The sequence below is a fragment of the Suncus etruscus genome, chromosome 11 (assembly GCF_024139225.1).
Source record: "Suncus etruscus isolate mSunEtr1 chromosome 11, mSunEtr1.pri.cur, whole genome shotgun sequence".
Classification (NCBI taxonomy): Eukaryota; Metazoa; Chordata; class Mammalia; order Eulipotyphla; family Soricidae; genus Suncus; species Suncus etruscus.
In genome coordinates, this window is record NC_064858.1 from 53,812,538 (window position 1) to 53,834,682 (window position 22,145).

General features: G+C 43.5%; 1 protein-coding gene, 2 non-coding genes and 1 pseudogene across 4 annotated transcripts; all 4 read left to right on the plus strand.

The window, feature by feature from the left end:
* Positions 1-1,922: 1,922 nt before the first annotated feature.
* On the plus strand, positions 1,923-10,946 carry SLC25A3 (solute carrier family 25 member 3). Of its 2 annotated transcripts, none has more exons than XM_049782842.1 (8): positions 1,923-2,011; positions 2,269-2,405; positions 3,914-4,038; positions 6,882-7,061; positions 8,022-8,203; positions 9,358-9,530; positions 10,381-10,491; positions 10,593-10,946. In XM_049782842.1, the coding sequence occupies exons 2-8, from the start codon at positions 2,273-2,275 to the stop codon at positions 10,751-10,753; spliced, it is 1,065 nt and encodes a 354-aa protein (XP_049638799.1). In that variant the 5' UTR covers positions 1,923-2,011; positions 2,269-2,272; the 3' UTR covers positions 10,754-10,946. The 2 variants fall into 2 exon arrangements, with proteins under 2 accessions (XP_049638799.1, XP_049638796.1); XM_049782839.1 differs by lacking the exon at positions 3,914-4,038 and adding an exon at positions 4,206-4,327.
* On the plus strand, positions 9,038-9,284 carry LOC126023275 (small nucleolar RNA SNORA53). Its single transcript, XR_007500453.1, has one exon. It is a non-coding gene; the product is annotated as a small nucleolar RNA SNORA53 (small nucleolar RNA).
* A 62-nt stretch (positions 10,947-11,008) lies between the features above and the next one.
* On the plus strand, positions 11,009-11,255 carry LOC126023278 (small nucleolar RNA SNORA53). The gene has a single exon (XR_007500455.1). It is a non-coding gene; the product is annotated as a small nucleolar RNA SNORA53 (small nucleolar RNA).
* A 10,092-nt stretch (positions 11,256-21,347) lies between these two features.
* LOC126023392 (uncharacterized) lies at positions 21,348-21,453 on the plus strand (annotated as a pseudogene).
* The last annotated feature ends 692 nt before the right edge of the window (positions 21,454-22,145 follow it).

Here is a 22,145-nt window from a genome sequence, read left to right on the forward strand (position 1 = left end):
CTCAATTCTTGAAGCAGATTAAATGGGTGAGGTTCTAATTTTTGCCTGAATAACGAGTTTGGGAGTAGAGTGTCTGTCAAGTGGGGCTAGAAAAGGACTCATGGTTTGATTGTGGAAAGCATGTGCCTTATCTACCACTGTGCTATATCCCTAATAGCAAGAAAGCTAATCTTTTTTCTATTGTTACTATTTTTTGTGTTTTGGGAGACACCTGGCAGTACTCAGCGGTTAATCCTGGCTCCGCACTCAGAAATTGCTCCTGGAAGGCTCTGGGGACCATATGGTATGTCGGGGGAATTGAAGTTGGCAGGTCCTGTGTTGGCTGCTTGCAAGGTAAATGCTCTGCCGCTGTGCTGTTGCTCCGGCCCTATTTTTTCTAATTTTTATGACAATACCATGATTTACCATGTTGTTCATTACATTATACAGCCATTTCAGGCAACTAAATGTTCAAACACCAATCCCACTACCAGTGAGACACCTTCCCTTCACCAGTCTCCTCAATTTTCCTTCCACCACAGTATCCTGCTTCCATGTAGGTACAAACAAATTTACTTCATAAGGTTCGTTACAACAGAAAGGCAAATAGAATTATCAAAACTTAAATGAAGGGCTGAAGTGATGGCACAGTGGTAGGATCTTGTAAGCGGCTGACCCAGGATGGACCGCAGTTCAATCTCCTGGAGTTCCATACGGTCCCCCAAGGCAGGAGTGATTTCTGAGCTCATAGCCTGAGCGTCACCAGGTGTGTCCCAAAAATAATAATTAAAAAAAATAACTTAAATCAAGAAGGGTCAATTTTAAATGATTCTAATATCCCTCCATTATGTTATTAAAGTCAGTGTGGGCTATGGTTGGTGATAGTTGAGTCTTTTGTGTTAAAGTTTCAGGTCACTGAGCTTGATATATTACTATGTAACTTTCCCATCAGATTTTCTGCGATACTACTGGCCTGACACTATTGTAAAATCCACAGTTGTCCAGGATTTATAGATCTGAAACAAATGTGGTGGCTAAAAAGCTTACAGAGCTGGGCTCTTTCTATTGGAGGGTAGAGAGTAGAGTTGGGCTGCTGTAGTTCATCCAGAAAGGGGTGTCTGCCCACCCTCTTTCTGAGACTGCCACAGAAGTATCAATATAGAGGAGAACAGCTAATTCTTTTTTTTTTTTTTTTTTTTTTTGGTTTTTGGGCCACACCTGGTGAAGCTCAGGGGTTACTCCTTTGTTATGTGCTCAGAAATCGCTACTGGTTATTTAAGTACTGGTTCTCTGTTATACTGAATCAAGGAAAGACTTTTTCAATTCATCAAACACAAAATTTGTTGCCTATTTTTTCTCACCCTCTACATCCCTGTACCTCCTTGTATAAAAGCACCTAATGACTGTTTTAAGGTTATGAAAATTATTGGCATGCAGCAAACTGCTTTGGCTGTCTAAGAGTTCTTTTACCTTTCTTTCAGTGTGCAAGAAATTGTAGACATCTCTATATGTAATGTCGATGGGTGAAATCAATAGGAGACCCTAAAAGGCAGAATTTGTGACAAATGACTGCAGGGACATTCTCACTAGCATTCGAGTAATAGCATTATCATCAAGCATGCGCTGTCCTGTTTGTAATTAGTAATATATTAGTACTGAGAAAGTGTTAACTTCGAAGCCGGTGGCGTCAAGGAGAGATCTGAAGGTGAAGGGAGGCAGAGGAGGTGACCCACGCGAGGCCCACACCTCCAGCATTCCCTCAGCCCAGCCCGCACCTGCGCAGAACGAATCCTCCTGCGCAGAAGCCGGGCCGGAAGTGCGGGGACGGGCGAGAGGCGGGCCCAGCGTTGCTAGGAGAACGTGAGGACGTCGGCGCCGGGGCCGCTCTTCTCCGCCAATGGGCGGCGCGCTTTGCGGTGACGTCACGCGGACGACACGCGAAGGGCACAGATCTAAGGGCCGGGAGGACATTTCGGCCTCTGTGCGCCGCTGCCTTTCCGCCGAGGAGGTCGTGATTTCGCCATCTTAGGGAGAGTGAGTGTGGCCCGGCCTGCCCGCCCGCCCTCCCCGCGAGGCGGTGGCGGGAGCCAAGCGCGAAGCCCCCGTGGGGCGCTAGTTTGGCCGCGAGCCCGGCCGAGGGCGGCGGCCTCTGGGGAGAGCGCGTGACCTCGTCAAGGGCGCGCGGGCGGCGGGGAGGCCCGGCTCGGGCCGGCGGGGTCCCGGGCGGGAGGTGGCTGGGCCCCGGGTGCCCCTGGCTTCCCGCTCACCGCCGCCCCGCTCTGCCCCCAGGAAGATGTTCTCGTCCGTGGCGCACCTGGCGCGGGCGAACCCCTTCCACGCGCCCCACCTGCAGCTGGTGCAGGAGGGCAGCGCCGCCCCGCCGCCGCCCCGCCGCTCCCGGAGCCTGGCCGCCGCCGCCGTGGAAGGTGAGGCGGGACCCGCCGCGGGCGTGGGGGGGCGGCCCGGGCTCCTGGCTCTGCGGGCCCCTGGGCCCTCCTCCCTGGGCGGGGAGGGCAGGCCTGCAAGGGTCGCTTTGCCCGTGACCTCGGCGTCCTCCAGGAAGCAGCGAAGCAGCGGAGGCCGGGACCGTGCCCGGCGCCCTATCGATAGGCCGGCCCCTCTGCGGGTCAGCAGATCGGGGGGCGGGAAGTCCGGCTCGCCCAGCCCTGCCGCATCCCTCGGCCTTTGCCTTTAGCGCTACACCCCCCCACACCCCCGAAAACACCCCACTTGTAAGCGTTTCACCGCCTTGGATTCTTTGGCACCAGCTGTGAAACACCGTAATCACCGTGGGTGGAGGGCGCCCTTGGGTGTTCCCGGGATGTGCGGTTGGTTGGTTGGTTGGTCGGTCGGAGCCAGCTTTCACTTCATGCTCTAAGATCATTTTTTTTTTTGTTTGTTTGTTTTGGTTTTGGTTTTTGGTTTTTGGGTCTCACCCGCAGCGCTCAGGGGTGATCCTGACTCTACACTCAGAAATCACTCCTGGCAGGCTCGGGGGACCATATGGTATGCCGGGATTCGAACCATCGTCCTTCTGCATGCAAGGCAAACACCTTCCCTCTATGATCTCTCTCCGACCCCTCATGCTGTAAAATCTTAAATTCCCATTAAGAGTTTGTGCCGAAAAAATCCTAAAACCGAATTGTAGGACTAGCAAGGGAAACAAGTGTCATCCCCTTGTGGCCTTTTCTTTATTTAGTTTCTGGTCATATCTTTGATGTGGGTAAGAAGACATATTCTACCTACACAGTCCTCCGGGGGGGGGGAAAAAGTCAAAGATAAAAAAAATGTCACGTTTGGGCTCTTACTGTGTTCACAGGAATTTGTTTACCCTTTACGCTAATGATGATGGTAAGCTTTGACAGGTACTGGGTTTTGTGTGCTTCGAAATGTCTTATCAGCAGCTCAATAATTTGAAACTTGACATTTAAGTGGAAGAGCTATTTAATGTAGAAAAACTTTACTAATGGGGCACATAGATACTGCTGTCCCACAGACAGAAATTTTCATCTTTTATTTTTTTTTTTTTTTTTTTTTTTTTTTTTTTGGTTTTTGGGCCACACCCAGTAACGCTCAGGGGTTACTCCTGGCTATGTGCTCAGAAGTTGCTCCTGGCTTGGGGGACCATATGGGACACCGGGGGATCGAACCGCGGTCCGTCCAAGGTTAGCGCAGGCAAGGCAGGCACCTTACCTTTAGCGCCACCGCCCGGCCCCAGAAATTTTCATCTTTTAAAAAAAATAATGCTGTAAGGTTTGGCATGGAATTTCTTACGTGCACTCAAAGGAAATGACATTTTTAGCAGTGTAAAAGGTGGCCACAGTTGTAATGCTGCGGCAGTGCTGTTTCCAGGGAAGCATTCTTCTCTAACCCGCAGCCTTTATCAAAGCCTCTGAAGAAATAATTAATTGATTTTCTTTTCTTAATCAAACAGAGCAGTATAGCTGTGACTATGGATCTAACAGATTCTTTATCCTTTGTGGAATTGGAGGAATTATTAGCTGTGGCACTACACATACAGCATTGGTTCCTCTAGATCTGATTAAGTGCAGAATGCAGGTTCGTTTTGCATGCTGAGTTAACTGAAGCATTTGTTGAAGCATGGCATTTGAATTGCAAGGTGTAGTCATGTACTAACAAACTGTGGAAACCTGTCTAGGAGGTAAGTTTATACCAGTAACTTGAGTTTTGTACTAAGATGCATGGTGTGTCTTGTCTTATTACAGAGTACAGTTGTGAATATGGCTCCATGAAGTTTTATGCACTGTGTGGCTTTGGTGGGGTTTTAAGTTGTGGTCTGACACACACAGCTGTCGTTCCTCTGGATTTAGTGAAATGCCGCATGCAGGTTTGTATGAGATGACAACATTGAATGTATCTTTTCACATATGAGTCCATCCAGAGAATTTAGAAAGACTTCATAAATGAGACTAATCAGCTGTTAAAGACTCACTTTAAGGGGGAAAAGAGGGACAGGGTGGTTTTTTTTTTTTATATTTTTAACTTGTGGACATTTTTTTGGTGACCTTTAATTTGGTTTCTTGTTTTGGGCCCACACTTGGTGTGGTGCTTAGGTTAACCATGCTTTGCACTCAGGAATTAGTCCTGGTAGTCATTTATAGTCCATATTAGATGTGGAGAAAAATAGCACCATTTGCTTATATGCAAGGCAAGTCCCCAACTTGCTGGTTACTTAATTTTAATTGTTTTAAATTCAAGAAATCTTTGATTTAGAGGATGTTAAAATGGTTAGACTTTAGACTCTTGCTATAAATTTGTTTTGGGGATTGGGGGGTCTTCTGGGCTCAATCCTTTTCTCTTTAAGTCTCAATGATTCCTGATAACTTTGAATAGTAAATTTATAGTTAGATATTAGAGTGTAATAGGATTTCTCTCCCTTTCACTCTCTCTCTCTCTCACTCTCTCTCACTCTCCCTCACTCTCCCCAACTCTCCCCCTCCCCTCTCTCTGCTTGCTTGCTTTTGGGCCACAATTGGTGCTCAGATATTCCTGGCAGTCTCGGGACCATACAGGATGCCAGGGATCAAACCTGGGTCAGCCATGTTAAAGCCCTGCCCACTGTGGTATCGCACTGGTCCCTCAGTCATCTTTTTTTTTTTTTTTTTTTTTTTTTTTTTTGGTTTTTGGGCCACACCCTGTGACGCTCAGGGGTTACTCCTGGCTATGCGCTCAGAAGTTGCTCCTGGCAACATATGGGGACCATATGGGACGCCGGGGGATCGAACCGCGGTCCGGTCCGTCCTAGGCTAGCGCAGGCAAGGCAGGCACCTTACCTCCAGCGCCACCGCCCGGCCCCCCTCAGTCATCTTTTAATGTAGATTTAAAAAATTAATTAGTCTTATTTTCGGGGGCCATACCTGGCAATGTTCAAGGGACCATAGAGGTGCCTGGGATCAAACCCTAGTCATTTGAGTACAAGGCAAGTGCCTTACCTACTTCACTCTCTCCACCTAGTTATTTTAGTTTTGAAATAGTGATTAGGATTAAATTTTTGTGCACATAACTTCATATACTTGCATTTACTGTTTTACAATAGATTTAGAATTACTGAAGTAAAAATACACGTCAACTATTTATTTGTCCCAAACAGGATTAGAAGTCTACTTACCTAAAAGAGAAAGGAAGGTGAAATACTATCAGGGAGAGGAAGGTGACGTATACCAGCCCCACTTTCTAATTGACAGGACTAAGGAGATAAATTTTTTTCCTATTAAGAAATATAGACCTTAGCTAAAATATGCATTTTTCTTGAGATGATTTTAATATCTAGTCATAGAATATTCTTACGTTGATTGCCTTTTATTTTTGTTCTCTTGGGCTACATGTGGCAGTGATCAGGGCTTACTCCTTGGTGGGCTTGGTGGGGGACCATATGGGATGCTGGGAATTAAACCCAGTTTGACCACATAAAAGGAAATGTCCTGTCTGTTATACTACCAGCCCTAATTTGTTTTTAAATTTGGGTTTTTGTCTTAAGTTCAGTCTTTAATTAAGACTTAATACTTAAAGTCATATTATCAATCACTTACAGGGCTAGCATATAAAGATAAGATTTAAGATTTAATGTTTTTGGCAGTGACTCTAGGGGTTTTTTTTTTGTTTGTTTTTGGTTTTTGGGCCACACCCGGAGGTGCTCAGGGGTTACTCCTGGCTGTCTGCTCAGAAATAGCTCCTGGCAGGCACAGGGGACCATATGGGACACCGGGATTCGAACCAACCACCTTTGGTCCTGGATCGGCTGCTTGCAAGGCAAACGCCGCTGTGCTATCTCTCCGCCCCCCCCCCTTATTTTTTTTGAGAAGGTGGCACATGTGGTACTCAGGGGATATCATGCATGCAACGCAAATGCTCTACCTGCTGCACTATCTCCAGTCTCCCCCCTTTAAGTGGTAGCTTTAGGTGGAGTAAAAGATAAAAATTCTCATTAAGCAGTATCTTTTCTCATGTATTTTAATCATTTTTATCCTAACATTTGAGAATCTTGTTAGAAAAATAGACCTGAATGTAAGATTTATAAAGAACATTATAGATAGTAAGTTAATGTGCAGTGAACTTCTCTTTCCTACCTTTACTTACTACTCGTTTATTTATTTTTATTTTTATTTTTTTGGTTTTTGGGTCACACCCGGCAGTGCTCAGGGGTTATTCCTGGCTCCAGGCTCAGAAATTGCTCCTGGCAGGCACAGGGGACCATATGGGGTGCCGGGATTCTAATCGATGACCTCTTGCATGAAAGGCAAACGCCTTACCTCCATGCTATCTCTCCGGCCCCGCTACTACTCGTTTATTTTAGAACCAAAAGAAAAAACTGTTAACAAACTCAAGTATTTGTGGGAAGTTTTAGCTTTTTGACATATGTAATTATTTTCTTTTAAATAAAGGTGGACCCCCAAAAGTACAAGGGCATATTCAATGGATTCTCGGTTACACTCAAAGAGGATGGTGTTCGTGGTTTGGCTAAAGGATGGGCTCCCACTTTCATCGGCTACTCCATGCAGGGCCTCTGCAAGTTTGGCTTTTATGAAGTCTTCAAGGTGTTATATAGCAACATGCTAGGAGAGGTATGTATTGTATTTTGATTGGTTTTCCTTGTTTTGTTTTTTTTTTTGGGCCACACCTGTCGTGCTTAGGGTTTACTTTCTGTCTCTGAGTATCAACCTCCGTCAGCCACATTGAAGGCAAATGCCCTCCCATGCTCTGGCCTCTAATTTAGTTACTGAAAGTCCTAAATGATTAAAAGTTGAAGATTCAAAAGTACATTGAGTTTTTGTCTGATCCATTTTGTTTTAGAACTGAGAAAATGATTCTAGAAAGGGTGGGTGGGCAACATGTTTTAAAACTTAAGGCTGTTTTGGCAGAATGAGAAGGAAATGCATTTCACTTGATTTCAGTGCTTTTTTCTTCTTTCAAACAAGTTTTAAGTTTTTTGAGTGCCCTGGAGTTTCCTTGTAGTTTCACGTAAAAATTACTTATTGAAAGCTAGTTGTTGAGGCATGTGAGATTTCATTCAGTTTATTCATGTATAATTCCCTGGATATTATAATAAACACTTAAGAAATGTCTGAGATTTGGGGCCGGAGAAATAACACAGCGGCATTTGCCTTGCAAGTAGTCAATGCAGGACCTAAGGTGGTTGGTTCGAATCCTGGCATCCCATATGGTCCTCCGTGCCTGCCAGGAGCTATTTCTAAGCAGATAGCCAGGAGTAACCCCTGAGCACTGCCGGTGTGACCCAAAAACCAAAAACCAAAAAAAAAAAAAAAAGAAAAAAGAAATGCCTGAGATTTAACTTGCTCAAACTTCTTGTTTGTTTATTTTATTTTGGGCCACAACTGGCAGATGGTTGTTACTCTTGGCAGGCTCAGGATCTTATGGGATGCCGGGAATCAAATCCGGTTCATCCTGGGTTTGGTCGTGTGCAAGGCAAATGCCCTACTGCTGTTTTCCAAGGTTTTTTTAAGTTAAATTGAAAACAGCTTTTAGAATGGCAATTGATGTTTTGTTTTGTGTTTTTCAATTAGGAAAATACCTACCTCTGGCGTACATCACTATATTTGGCTTCCTCTGCCAGTGCTGAATTCTTTGCTGACATTGCCCTGGCTCCTATGGAAGCTGCTAAGGTTCGAATTCAAACCCAACCTGGATATGCCAACACTTTGAGAGAAGCAGCTCCCAAAATGTATAGGGAAGAAGGCTTAAATGCGTAAGTAAATAGTTAGCTACATTTTAATGTAAAATGTGAAAAATACTTATTTGAGAGAATTACATTTGCTAACATTAAGTCTACCTATATTTTGGTGGTATTTTTCTCGTTTTTTGTTTGTTTGATTGCTTGTTTGCTTTTATTTGGGCCACATTTAGCAATGCTCAGTATACTTCTAACTCTGCATTAATAAATCACTCCTGGCAGGATCGGGTAACTAAATGGATGCTGAGGATCAAACTAGATTCAGCTGCATGCAAGACAAATGCCCTATTTGCTATGCGATCACTCTGGCTCCTGATAGTTGTTTCTTACATAGAACGTCTGTGCTCTGTGGACAGATAGCTGTATAGATATTGCTATGAGCTCTTACTGTTTGATTTTTGTATGTTAAGGGCCATTTATTCTTTCAAATGACTTGGTATTTAATCTAAAATTGACTTATCTTTTGGGACAAGAGTTTGCTGTAGAAATTCTTGTCATCTGTGTAGAGAGCTTGCTAGAAATCATCTGTTTATGTTCACTTTTTTTTTATTTTGGGCCATACCCACCAGCGCTCGGGTTACTCCTGGCTCTGCACGCAGAAATTGCTCTTGCCAAACTTGGCATACCATATGGGATGCCAGGGATTAAAACCTGGGTCAGTCCCAAGTCATGCACATGCAAGACAAATGCCCTACAGCTATGCTATATGACCCCCTATGTTCACATTTTAAAATTTTCTTGTATAAATAGGGTGTGAGCCAATGTTAGAGCATGCTTTCCATGTGTCACACCCAGGGTTCAACCCCCCCTCCACACATCTCAAAGGATATATTGCATATATTCAGGCACAACATGCTTCCTTAGATCCACCTTTGTGGATGTCAATCTTGAACTGAGTTCTGCTTGTAAACATGGGTTTCTTGTAGTTCCAGTGAAAGAAACATCCAGCAACTTTCTTGGTTGTATAGTCAAAGGTGCTTGAGTCATTGGCATGTGAGATCAATATACCTGCATATTAGTCTTAGGTTCTGATAGAAATGACATGCAGTCATGCTGGCATTCTTGACTATCAGGACATGACTGGTATGCGGACATTTCTTATAATGATGAAAGTTCCTGCTAATGATGAAATGTTACAATTGAGTAAAATGGGTCTCCTGGTTTCTTAGCTTCTACAAGGGAGTTGCTCCTCTATGGATGAGACAGATACCATACACCATGATGAAGTTCGCCTGCTTTGAACGCACTGTTGAATTACTGTACAAGTTTGTGGTTCCCAAGCCCCGTGATGAGTGTACAAAGGCAGAGCAGCTGGTTGTAACATTTGTTGCAGGTTACATAGGTATGAATTATTTAGATTATATTTGTTTGAATTTGCAGAAAAAAATTACTTGCATTACTGGCCTTTTTTTTTTTTTTGGTTTTTGGGCCACACCTGGCGGTGCTCAGGGGTTACTCCTGGCTGTCTGCTCAGAAATAGCTCCTGGCAGGCACAGGGGACCATATGGGACACCGGGATTCGAACCAGCCACCTTTGGTCCTGGATCGGCTGCTTGCAAGGCAAACGCCACTGTGCTATCTGGGCCCATTACTGGCCTCTTTTAAGGAAAAAAATTTAAAGGAATTTTATCTTCAGGGTTAATACATGTGTGTTAGTTCCTAACTCTTTTATGATTCAGCTTGAGTGTATTGATTTTACTGATGCAGTTATGCCCTTTATGGGTGGGGTGGTGGGCAGGCCACTCCTGTCAGAGGTCAGGGGACCGTATGTGGGTGCAAAGGATCAAGTCCAGGTTAGTCACATGCAAGGCAAGCATGTTCTGCTGTACTCTAATTCTGGTCCCTCTTTATAGTCTTCCAAGGACAACTCCTCCCATGTGTTTTGGTGTGTGTATGGAGCAACACCTGGCAGGGCTCGGGGTCCATATGTGATGCCAAGTATAGAATCAGGTTTACCATGTTCGAGGCAGTGCCTTACTTGCTGTATTATTTCTTCAGTCCTACATTTTAATATAAGAGGAACTAATTGGTTAAAGAAAAAAAGGCTGATAAGTACTTTTGAAGAACTACTTTGTTTAACATTGTAACTTTGCCAATCTCTAAATCATGTTTAGAATGATTATGGAAAAATTGTGGACCATGATTTTTAATAATTGATGCAATACTTGACTGTTTATCTTAACTTTTTTCAGCTGGAGTCTTTTGTGCAATTGTTTCTCACCCTGCTGATTCTGTGGTGTCTGTGTTGAACAAAGAGAAAGGAAGCACTGCCTCTCAGGTCCTTCAGAGACTTGGATTTAGAGGTAGGGCTGTGTTTGTCTTTGGTTTCTCTTTGAGGAGTAGCTATGAGAATTAAACTATGCTTGTATATATTGTATTTTCACTCATTTTATTTTTCACCTAGGTGTGTGGAAGGGACTCTTTGCCCGTATCATCATGATTGGCACGCTGACTGCCCTTCAGTGGTTCATCTATGACTCTGTGAAGGTCTACTTCAGGCTCCCCCGCCCTCCTCCTCCTGAGATGCCAGAATCTTTGAAGAAGAAACTCGGGTTGACTCAGTAGATTGATCAAACTAAATGTGGACTGAATCTGTCTGTTGATCAGTGTTGAGGAAAGTGCAAAAGGAACTTTTATATATTTGAGAGTGTAGAAAATTGTCTTCCTGAGAAAAATTACTGTAGTACTCTTGCATAAGGCAAGGGTTTCAAACTTAACTATATTGAAATAAATTCATCTGCTCATAATTTGCCTATGACTTGATTTTTTTTTAATTACTTTAAAACTTTACAATTATTTGTAAAATCATAGAGGGATCACAACATGCTTCCTTAGATCCACCTTTGTGGATGTCAATCTTGAACTGAGTTCTGCTTGTAAACGTGGGTTTCTTGTAGTTCCAGTGAAAGAAACATCCAGCAACTTTCTTGGTTGTATAGTCAAAGGTGCTTGAGTCATTGGCATGTGAGATCAATATACTTGCATGTCAGTCTTAGGTTCTGATAGAAATGGCATGCAGTCATGCCACCATACTCGACTATCAGGACATGACTGGCATGCGAACACTTAAATGATGGAGATTTTTACTGGGGAAACGGCTTACAACTGAGTTATTATCTCCGGGTTGTTTGAATATAAAGGAAAAATTTAGTGACAGTTTAAAACCTTGAGGAGCAAAATGCTAACTTAACACCCTTTAGTCTCCAATTCTGTCACTGAAGAGTTTCTATTTTTAGGAAATAACCTAAAATTAAAAAATACCTGTTACATTTTGAAAAGCAAATTTTGGCATATGACATGACTTTGCAATATTCACTATACTCTTTCAAGTTCTTTTTGTTTGTTTTTAGGCCATACTTGGCATTGCTCAGGTGTTACTTCTGGCTCTGCTCAGAACTTGCCTCTCTCGGGCTTGGACTATATGGGATGCTGGGAATTGAACCTGGGTCCGCCCCAGGTTGCCTGTGTGCAAGGCAAATGCTCTACTGCTGTGCTATCTCTCCGGTCCTACTCAAGTTCTTTTTTTGGGGGGGGGTTTGGGGCCACATCTGGTGATGCTCAGGGGGTTACTCCTGGCTTTGGGGGACCATTTAGGACACTGGGGATTGAACGAGGTTCATCCTGGATCAGCCCCTGAAAGGCAAATGCCTTGCCACTGCGCTGTCGCTCCAGCCCTCTTTCCAGTTCTTAATACTGCTTGCTTGGTCTTTTGGTTTTTGAATTTGGGTCTGTACCTGGTGGTGCTCGGATTATTCCTGGCAGGAATTAACTCTTGAGACCTGACACCATATTGGGGATTGAACTTAGTTTGGCCTGTGCAAGGCAAGTGTCTTATTTACAGTTTATTGCTCCAGCCCCTAATATTGCTCATTTTGAGGTTATTTAAGTTAGGCTGTTTAAACTTTCTAGATCAGTATTTTAAATTTGATTGTATTACTTTTGGGGTAAAAGTGGGGGGAGGGTTGGGTCATACCTGGTGGTGGTAAGAGCTTACTCCTGAAAGCTCAGGGATCACTCTTGGTGGTACTCTGGTCAATACTGTGTGCTGGTGATTCAACCCATGTGACTACATCTAAGCAAGTGTGTCACACTCATTACTATATTACTCTGGCCTGAGTGCTACCAGTTTTTTGTTGTTGTTTTTTTTTTTAGAATTTTGTTGTGCTTAGGGAGGGGGGAAGGGGGTTGGTCACCCCGAGCAGTGCTGAGGTTGTGCAGTCTTCTGCATGCAAAGTACAAATTCAGCCTTTTGAATTCTCTCCAGCCATATTTTTTTTTAATTTGTTTTGGTTTTTCAGCCATTCCCGTTGACGCTCAGGGGTTACTCCTGGCTAAGTGCTCATAAATCCCTCCTGGCTTAGGGGACCATATGGGATGTTGGGGGTTTTGAACTGCAGTCCATTCTAGGCTAGCACATGCAAGGCAGACGACTTACTGCTTAGCATCACCGCACCAGCCCCCTAAATAGTTTTTCAAAGGAACAAAGCAGTTTGTATCTTTAGAAACCATTTTGGTTGACCTATTTTTCATAATCTAATATTTACCTGAGTTGTAGAGAAAGGAAGGTCCCAAGTGTAGAATTGAGTCAATAGATGGAGGGCAGTGGTGGGAATACTAGTACACGTTTTTTTTCTTTGTTTTTTGGTGGCTGCTACTCTGTAGCAAATCATTGAAATTGAGTGGCATGCAAAGGTCTTTTTAACCAGACCTAGGGTCGGGGTGCGGGACTTGGGTCACCCCAGTACCCCTCTACCTCCTTCCTCCTGGAGCTCCAGGGCTTCCCCTGGGCCACATGCCTGGGCAAGCCAGCAAGGTGGGTTCCTTGGAGGAGCTTACCAGTACCCTAGGCTTTCCCCACTCCCAAGCCTGCTCTAGAGGGAGGCTTAGGGTGTGGGCTTTGAACTTCCGGCCTTCAGGCTGGGGAAGGATCTCCTTCCTTCCTGGGAGCCGGGAGTCTGCCAGCATGGGTTTCAGCAGACCTCCGTTGTGCCAAAGGCTTTTTTACACTTGGAGGAGCTTAACTGAGGGTGGCTGATAGTTGCTCAGCTGTACTAAGGCAGTCACTGGTAATTTCATACCAGTCTACATGTTCCAATATAAATAGTACTCCATATCCTTAAGATATGTTTTTATGTATGCAGAATGTCCATTTTGTATTCTACTCTTTATCACATCCCTACAAAACTCATTCTTACTCTTTAACTCTCTCACCCCGAACCATCATTACCCCACATTTACCCTTTTTTTTTTTAATTTTTTTTTTTAATTATGATAACAAAGATGCAGAGAAAGAGGACAAGGTAAAGTTACAGTGGAAGGACAATCACCCATACCATAATTCTCAGAAGTCCCCTTGCTGATATCTTAACTTTGAAACTTTCAGCCAAAGAACATTAAGATAAAAAAAAAGACAGAATCCATGTACAACTACTTTGTCCCTCAAGTCCCCAGATTGTAATACATTATAATATTTCTTAGCAGCACACAAGGCAATCTAAAGCCATAAAACTTATGTAACTCCTTAAACATTAGAGGCATAGTATTTTTTTTTACATTTCCATGTACATGCATATTTAAGTTAACCTCAAAAGATTAAGTGGGTTTCTTTTAAGGATTAGATTCAAAGGAGCACAGTAAAATGGTATTAGAGTGGCAATTGTTTGCATAGGCCCACCAAAATATGAGGGGCATGGATAGGAATAACCTTGGCCTAAATACAAAGAGACCCTACCCCTGAAGTTTCCTGGCATAAGACCAACTCTAGGCTCCAGGCAAGCTTGATCATCCAATCCAAGACATTCTCTAGTGCCAATACACTTTTCACACCGTCTCTGTTGTTGGTATGTTTCTGTATTAAAGATCCTGGAATCTGCATATCCTACATTGAACTCAGGATGTGGAGCGTCCTCTCGTTTCACCTCACAATTAAAGGGCAATGCAGAGAGCCCTGTCCTGTAAGCAGGTCGTTGTTAAGTCTTCTCTGTGTTAAGGGAAGTCTCTTAAGCAGGTCGATGTCTGAGCAGTGGTAGGGTCTTCCATGGTAGAGGATTGCTTCCAGGTGATGTTATAGACAATCTTGGATGTTTCTTGGATGGCTTCCCTGGTTCAGGGGTGAATGGAAAATGCCCATTCTTCTGAGGCCTGTGCCAGGTCGTTATGTCAATGTTCAAGGTGTAAGGTCCCTTTGCACTACAAGATTTGTGTGTTCCAATCTATTAGATAAGATCTGCTTTGTATGTATAGTATTTTCCCATTTTAATATGCCTGTACAAAAAAGGAACAATGCCACGTGGCGTTATTGGCGCATATGGGGGCCATAAGAACAAGGCCAACAATCCCCATGACGTGGTTCATTCTAAAACATTAAACTGGGGGACTCTCACCAAAATTCCTTATTGAACGCTCATAAAGAGAAGATAAAAAGTGGTTAGAATCGTCGCTGTATAAGAGAATATTTAGTAAGACTTATAGCTGTCAGAGAAAAAATATTCAAAAGAAATACATGTCCATTTTATGTCATTTGAAATAGTTGGAGGTTACACTGCATGACTTTGGTCTGTGATTAGTATTGTGCAGTACTGAAGTTAAAAAGAGTAATGTGGGTTAGTGATGTTTTTGGGGGGGTGAGAGTTAAGGAGTAAAAATGAGCTTTGTAGGGGTGTGGGTAAAGGCAGAATACAAAATGGACATTCTGGATATGCAAAACATAGCATAAGGATAGGGAATACTCTTAATACATGCAGTGCGCGCCGGGGTGCTAGCCCCCACTCGGTTTTCAACATGTAGATTGGTCAGAAATTGCCAGTAACAAACAGTGCAACTGAGCAAATCTCAGCACACCCTAAGTTAGGACCCACCATTTCTGGACGCCTGGGCTGCCACCCCAGGAAGGCCTGGAGGCCGGGGGCAGAAGAGGGGATGGCTGGGGGCCTATTAAGGCTCCCAGCGCACCCAAGTTAGGGTGAAGGCCTTCCACATGGGGCCTCCCCAAACCCCATGCTGGCTAGAGCTAGCCTCTAGCTCAAGAAAGAATCACATTTACCCTTTTTAACTTCGGTACTGCACCATACAAAATCACAGACCAACATGGTGCACTGGATTTAACACCCACCCAACTATTTAAAAAGCATAAAACACAAGTATGCCTTTTGAATACTTTTTTTTTTTTTTGTGGTTTTTGGGTCACACCCGGCAGTGCTCAGGGGTTATTCCTGGCTCCAGGCTCAGAAATTGCTCCTGGCAGGCACGGGGGACCATATGGGGCGCTAGGATTCGAACCGATGACCTCCTGCATGAAAGGCAAACGCCTTACCTCCATGCTATCTCTCCAGCCCCCTTTTGAATACTTTATATCTATTTTCTTTGACAACTATATCTCTTACTAAATATTCTGTTATATAGTGACAATTTCCCCTACTTTTTATCTTTTCTCTTTGTGAACTGATCAATAAGGAATTTGGTGAAAGATTCACTCAGTTTATCGCTTATATATGAACCAAGTCACGGGGATTGTTGGACTTGTTGCAGCCCCCATATGTACCAATAATGCCACGTGGCATTATTCCTTGTTTGCATAAGCACATTAAAATGGTGAAATTCTATACATACAAATAAGTTCTTATCTAATAGAGATGGGAACACACAAAACTTGTAGTTTAATTGGACCTTATACCCTGAACATTGACATAATGACCTGGCACAGGCCTCAGAAGAATGGGCATTCTCCATTCACCCCTGAACTAGGGAAGCCACCTATGAAATATCCAGCATTGTCTATAACATCACCTGGAAGCAATCCTCTACCAGGGAAGACCCTACCGCTGCTTTGACATCGACCTACTCAAAAGACTTCCCTTAACACTGAGAAGACTTAATAACAATAATGTCCTGCTTACAGGACAGGGCTCTCTGCATTGCCCTTTAATTGTGAGGTGAAACTAGAGGACACTTGACACCAATGACTTCAATGTAGGATATGCAAATTCCAGGATCTTTTGCCAACAACAGAAACTGAAAAATAAAACTATTGGCACTACAGACAAGGACTTGGATTAGACAAACTATTTTGCCGGAGCCTAGAGCTGGTCTTATGCCAGGAAACTTCAGGGGTTGGGTCTCCTTGTATTTAGGCCAAGGCTTTTCCTTTCCATGTCATCCATATTTTGGTGGGCCTATGCAAACAATAATTGCTACTCTAACACTTTTAACTTTCCTTCTTTGACTCTAAATCTTTTTTTTTTTTTTTTTTTTTTTTTGGTTTTTGGGCCACACCTGGCGGTGCTCAGGGGTTACTCCTGGCTGTCTGCTCAGAAGTAGCTCCTGGCAGGCACGGGGGACCATATGGGACACCGGGATTCGAACCAACCACCTTTGGTCCTGGATTGGCTGCTTGCAAGGCATACGCCGCTGTGCTATCTCTCCGGGCCCGACTCTAAATCTTAAATAAAAAACCTACTTAAACTTTTGAGGTTAACATAAAGTAATGCATATGCATGGAAATGTAAAAAATACTATGCCTTCAATGTTTAAGGAGTTACACAAATATGGTTTTAAATTGCTTTGTGTACCACTAAGAAATGTTATAATGTACATCTGGAGACTTGAGGGACAAAGTAATTGTATATGGGTTCTGTTTTATTTCTTCTTTTTTTTTTTTTTTTTTTTTTTTTGGTTTTTGGGCCACACCCGGTGTTGCTCAGGGGTTACTCCTGGCTGTCTGCTCAGAATAGCTCCTGGCAGGCACGGGGGCATATGGGACACCAGGATTCGAACCAACCACTTTGGTCCTGGATTGGCTGCTTGCAAGGCAAATGCCGCTGTGCTATCTCTCCAGGCCCAATGAGAAGTCCCTATTTCTTCTTAATGTTCCTTGACTGTATGTTCAAAATTAAGGTGTCAGCACCAGGATTTCTTCTGAGAACTCTTGTTTATTGGTAATTGTCCTTCCACGGTAACTTTACCTTGTCCTCTTCCTTTGCATCATTGTTCTCATAATTAAAAAAAAAAAAAAAAAGAAATTGAGTGGCATGCCTGGGCAACCTAATTTCAAGGTCAGGAACTCAAAGGTATCACTGCTAACATCAGGGCTATGAGTCTCATGAGGTTACACTGGGGGTTTTAGACAACTCTTGCAACAAACCAATTTCTCACATGTCCTTATCGGTTTAATATATAACTTTACAAGGGCTGTCTAGAGCTGGGTTTACATTATTTCTGGGTTCCAGGCAAAAGCTCCAGATCTTACCTTTGAAAATCACAAGGCATTGTTCCCAATATATATATTGGTTACTGAAATCCTAGACTTACTCATTTCTAGGTTTGGAGAAAAGAAACTACATTTTCTGGGGCTGGAGCAATAACACAGCAGGCAGGACTATTGGATAGGTCCCCTAAGCTTGTCAGGAGTGATTTCTGAGCACTGCTAGCTGTTGGCCCCAAACCAGAAAATCTGATATGCCTTGCATGCAGCCAACCTGCATTTTATACCTGGAACGCCACCAGATGTGGCCCAAAACCAGAGGAAAAAGACCACTCCATTTTCTGGGGAAAGCATTCCTTTGAAACAGGATTATGCATGCATATGGGGCCAATTTAAAGGGGATCTGTGTTGGGGCCGGAGCATAGCACAGCGGGAGAGCTTTTGCCTTGCACACGGCTCACCCAGGACAGATCTGGGTTCAATCATCGGTATCCCATATGGTTCCCCAAGGAGTGATTTCTGAACGTATAGCCCATATTGTTTTCCATAAAGGCTGGACTAGCTGGCATTCCCACCAGCAGTGAATGAGTTCCTTTCCACATTCTCACCATCACTGATTGTTCTTGTTCTTTGTGATGTGTACCAGTCTCTGTAGTGTGAGATGGTACCTCATCACCTCATCGTTGTATTAAGGGCTCTAAGTTTCTTAAACCATCCTCTGCACTGCATTTAAACATGAGTTTGGAGTCACATTTAGAGGTGCCCAGCACCTAGCTTCAAAACATGCAGTGCCAGGGCGAGGACCTGGCCCACCTCCACATGAATCATGATGCTTAGCTCTAAAGTGTGCTGAACTTCGGGGCCACCCTTTTGGATGTTGGCTGCTTGAATCCAGCAGTGCTGTACATTGAGCTCAGAACCTCTCATGCAGACACGTACTCTCCCTCTTCCATTTAACTTTAGGACAAGCATTACATAATTTCCAGTGGAATCATACATCCAAATTACCAATAAGGGCAATTGAAAATCTGACATGCAGGGCCTGGAGAGATAGCACAGCGGTGTTTGCCTTGCAAGCAGCCGATCCAGGACCAAAGGTGGTTGGTTCGAATCACGGTGTCCCATATGGTCCCCTGTGCCTGCCAGGAGCTATTTCTGAGCAGACAGCCAGGAGTCATCCCTGAGCACCGCTGGGTGTGGCTCAAAAACCAAAAAAAAAAAAAATTCTGACATGCAGGACAGAAACAATAACAGCAAGAGGGCTTTTGCCTCAATGCTGCTGAGCCGGGTTTGATTCTCAGCATCCTATATGGTCCCCCAAGCCTGTCAGGAAAGATTTCTGAGCGCAGAGCCAGGAGTACCCTGAGTATCACTAAGTGTGGCCAAAACAAAACTAATATGCATAGCTTTACAGTATGTGAGGCCAAGTTAGCTGAGACTCCTTTGAAAATTTTATGAAACATTTTAATGCAGTACTCTGACATCATTTGGAGGGGTACATAGAAGTATCAACGATGTTTATACAGTTTGATAGGTGGCAGTTACATGCAGCTGAGTTAGCTATTTTGATATTTAAGTCAAGATAAATTGTTGAAAACTACAATGCCATATTGGGTAAGAAACAACTTCTGACTAAAGACTTCACAAATGGGGCTGGAGAAGTAGAATGGAGGTAGAGTGTTTGCCTTGCATGCAGAAGGACGGTGGTTCAAATCCCGGCATCCCATATGGTCCCCTGAGCCTGCCAGGAGAGAAGTCTGAGCGTAGAGCCAGTCTGAGCACTGCCAGGTGTGACCCAAAAACAAAACAAACAAACAAACAAAAAAAAAAGACTTGACAAATGACTTCACAACTGGATGTAGGACCTGCAAGAGAGAGTAACAGCTTGAAAATTGCTTGCCTTGTATGTTCTTTGTTTTTGTTTTTGGGCCACACCCGGCGGTGCTCAGGAGCTACTCCTGGCTGTCTGCTCAGAAATAGCACCTGGCAGGCACGGTGGACCATATGGGACACTGGGATTCGAACCAACCACCTTTGGTCCTGGATCGGCTGCTTGCAAGGCAAACGCCGCTGTGCTATCTCTCCAGGCCGCCTTGTATGTTCTGACCATAGTTTGATCCTCAGCATCCTATATGGTCCCCAAACCCACCAGGAATGATCCCAGAGTGTTAGAGCTAGGAGTAGGTAGGTCCTAAGCTTATCTGAGTTCTGAACATTTCTTTTTGGAGTGAGGAGGGGTCACACCTGGCAGCGCTCAGAGATTACTTCTGGCTCTACGCTCAGAAATTGCTCCTGGCAGGGTTGGGAGACCAGATGGGACGCTGAGATTCAAAACACTGTTCTGCATGCAAGGCAAACATCCTTCCTCATTGCTATCTCTGAACATTCTTTTGTTTGTTTGTTTTTGGGCAGTGCTCAGGGGTTACTCCTGGTTATCTGCTCAGAAATATCTCCTGGCAGGCACGAGGGACCATATGGGACACTGGGATTCGAACCAACCACCTTAGGTCCTGGATCGGCTACTTGCAAGGCAAACACCGCTGTGCTATCTCTCCAGCCCCTCTGAACATTTTTTTTTTTTTTGGTATTTCAGGCCACACCCATTTGATGCTCCGGGGTTACTCCTGGCTAAGTGCACAGAAATTGCCCCTGGCTTGGGGGACCATATGGGATGCCGGGGGATCCAACCATGGTCCTTTCCTTGGCTAGTGCTTGCAAGTCAGACACCTTACCTCTACCGCCACCTCGCTGGCCCCTCTGAACATTTCTTTTTTTGTTGTTTGTTTTGTTTTTGGGCCACACCCAGCGGTGCTCAGGGGTTACTCCTGGCTGTCAGCTAGAAATAGCTCCTGGCAGGCACGGGGGACCATATGGGACACCGGGATTCAAACCAGCCACCTTTGGTCCTTTGGTTAACTGCCTCTGGCCTCCAGTTTATACATCTTGTTTTTTTTTGTTGTTGTTGTTGTTAATAGTTGAGACCAATGTGAATTACAAGTCTTTTACAGTTATATTTAAGGCTCATACTGACTGAAACAGGGCAATTCCCTTCACCAGTGTTGACCTCCCTCAGTGACTTTCCACTATGCATCCCATTCCTCCACCCATAGCCCCTGAACTGCTAATGTAACAGGCCCCTTTTGTGTATAGCTTATTGTCGTTTGGGTCTTTTGATTCTATTGTCATTGACTTTGGATTGAGCATTTAGGTCTTATTTTTTATTTTTAGTCAATCCTCATGAGACTGCCCCTAGTAGCACCCACTTTTTTTCCTCTCGATTTGTAGGAAGACGAAATTTTTTTTGACATTTTTTGTTTTTAGTTTTTGTTTTTTGGGTCACACCCGGCAGTGCTCAGGGGTTACTCCTGGCCCTATACTCAGATACCGCTCCTGGCAGGCTTGGGGACCATACAGGATGCCAGGATTTGAACCATCGTCCTGCATGCAAGCAAACGCCCTACCTTCATGCTATCTCTCCAGCCCCTTGTATGTTTTTTGTAATTGCTGGGTTTTTTTGTTCTTTTGTTTGTTTGGCTACATTTTTCTTTTTCTTCTAAATTGATATAACACCTAGACAGACTCACAATTTTTTTTCCTTTCCTTTTTATCTCCAACAGAACCACATAACTTGAATAATCTTATTCAGCTTCATAAGTTGAAGGGGGTGGGGAATGGATGGTACCAGGACAGACAGTCATATGAACATTTAGTGGATATAAAAGATGATCAGACTTGAACACCAAAACAAAAGTCAATGACAACAGAATTGATACCCAAATCTACATCAATCTGTACAAGTAGGGACCAGTTACACTAGCATGGGGGTTGGGGGGATATAAAGGAGGGAGATATGGGATACATGCTAGGAACGGGTGGAGGGAGGACAACACTGGTTGTGGGAATGCCCCTCATTCATTGTCACTATGTACCTTAAATATTACTGTAAAAGAATGGTAATTCATACTCTGGTTTCTCTTCAGATCGTATCGCCTTTTACTAAAGATTTCCATGGAGAGGAACAATTCTGAGTCCTTATTAATTTTTTGAGGCTTTGCATTTGCAGGGCAAAAAAAAAAAAGATTGGTAATTCACTTGGCCACAATTAAAAAAAAAAGAATAAACAAGATAGAAAAACCAAAAAAATTTGAGGCAGAACAAGATGATTCATGTTCTATGGTTCTGTTGAAAAAAACAAACAAAAAGCGGGCAGGAGCCCCTGTCTAGAAGCTATATAAGTTTAAAAGAAGAAAAAAAGAAAAAGAAAATAAAAATGTGAGAGTAATCCCTGAGTGCTGCCAGGTGTGACCCAAAAACAAAAAAACAAAAAAAAATAATCATAAATTGCCAGGATTAAGACATGAACATGTGGGGAAGCTACTATTCTAGCCACAAAGTTTCAATTGTCTAATCAATCCAATCATGAGAAGAAATGATCAGAAGGATAAAGTGAATCTTTACTATTGACACAGAGTCTTTTCTGTTTTCAATAACAATCCAAATCCCCTCAAATAATCCAATTCCCTATTTCCATAAGGGTTTAAATAAACAAGATCTAAAGATTTTAAAAATTAATTTCAAATATTCTATTCTGACATACAAGAGAAATAACCCTGAAAACAAAACTAGTTTTATAGATGAAATGATTTCCTTCCTTTTCTAGATCACCCATGCCTTAAAAAGACCTAGGGAGGAAAAAAAAAAAAGTGTGTGTGTGTGGGACTGGCGTGGCAAGGTGTTTTTTTTTTTCTTTTCCCGTAA

Excerpts from the sequence above, each read along its gene's own strand:
- SLC25A3 (XM_049782842.1), top strand. The coding sequence starts at position 2,273 with ATGTTCTCGTCCGTGGCGCACCTGGCGCGGGCGAACCCCTTCCACGCG. Across the intron at positions 8,204-9,357 it reads AGGGAAGAAGGCTTAAATGC|CTTCTACAAGGGAGTTGCTC; the intron begins GTAAGTAAATAG and ends CTGGTTTCTTAG. Across the intron at positions 10,492-10,592 it reads TCAGAGACTTGGATTTAGAG|GTGTGTGGAAGGGACTCTTT; the intron begins GTAGGGCTGTGT and ends TTTTTCACCTAG.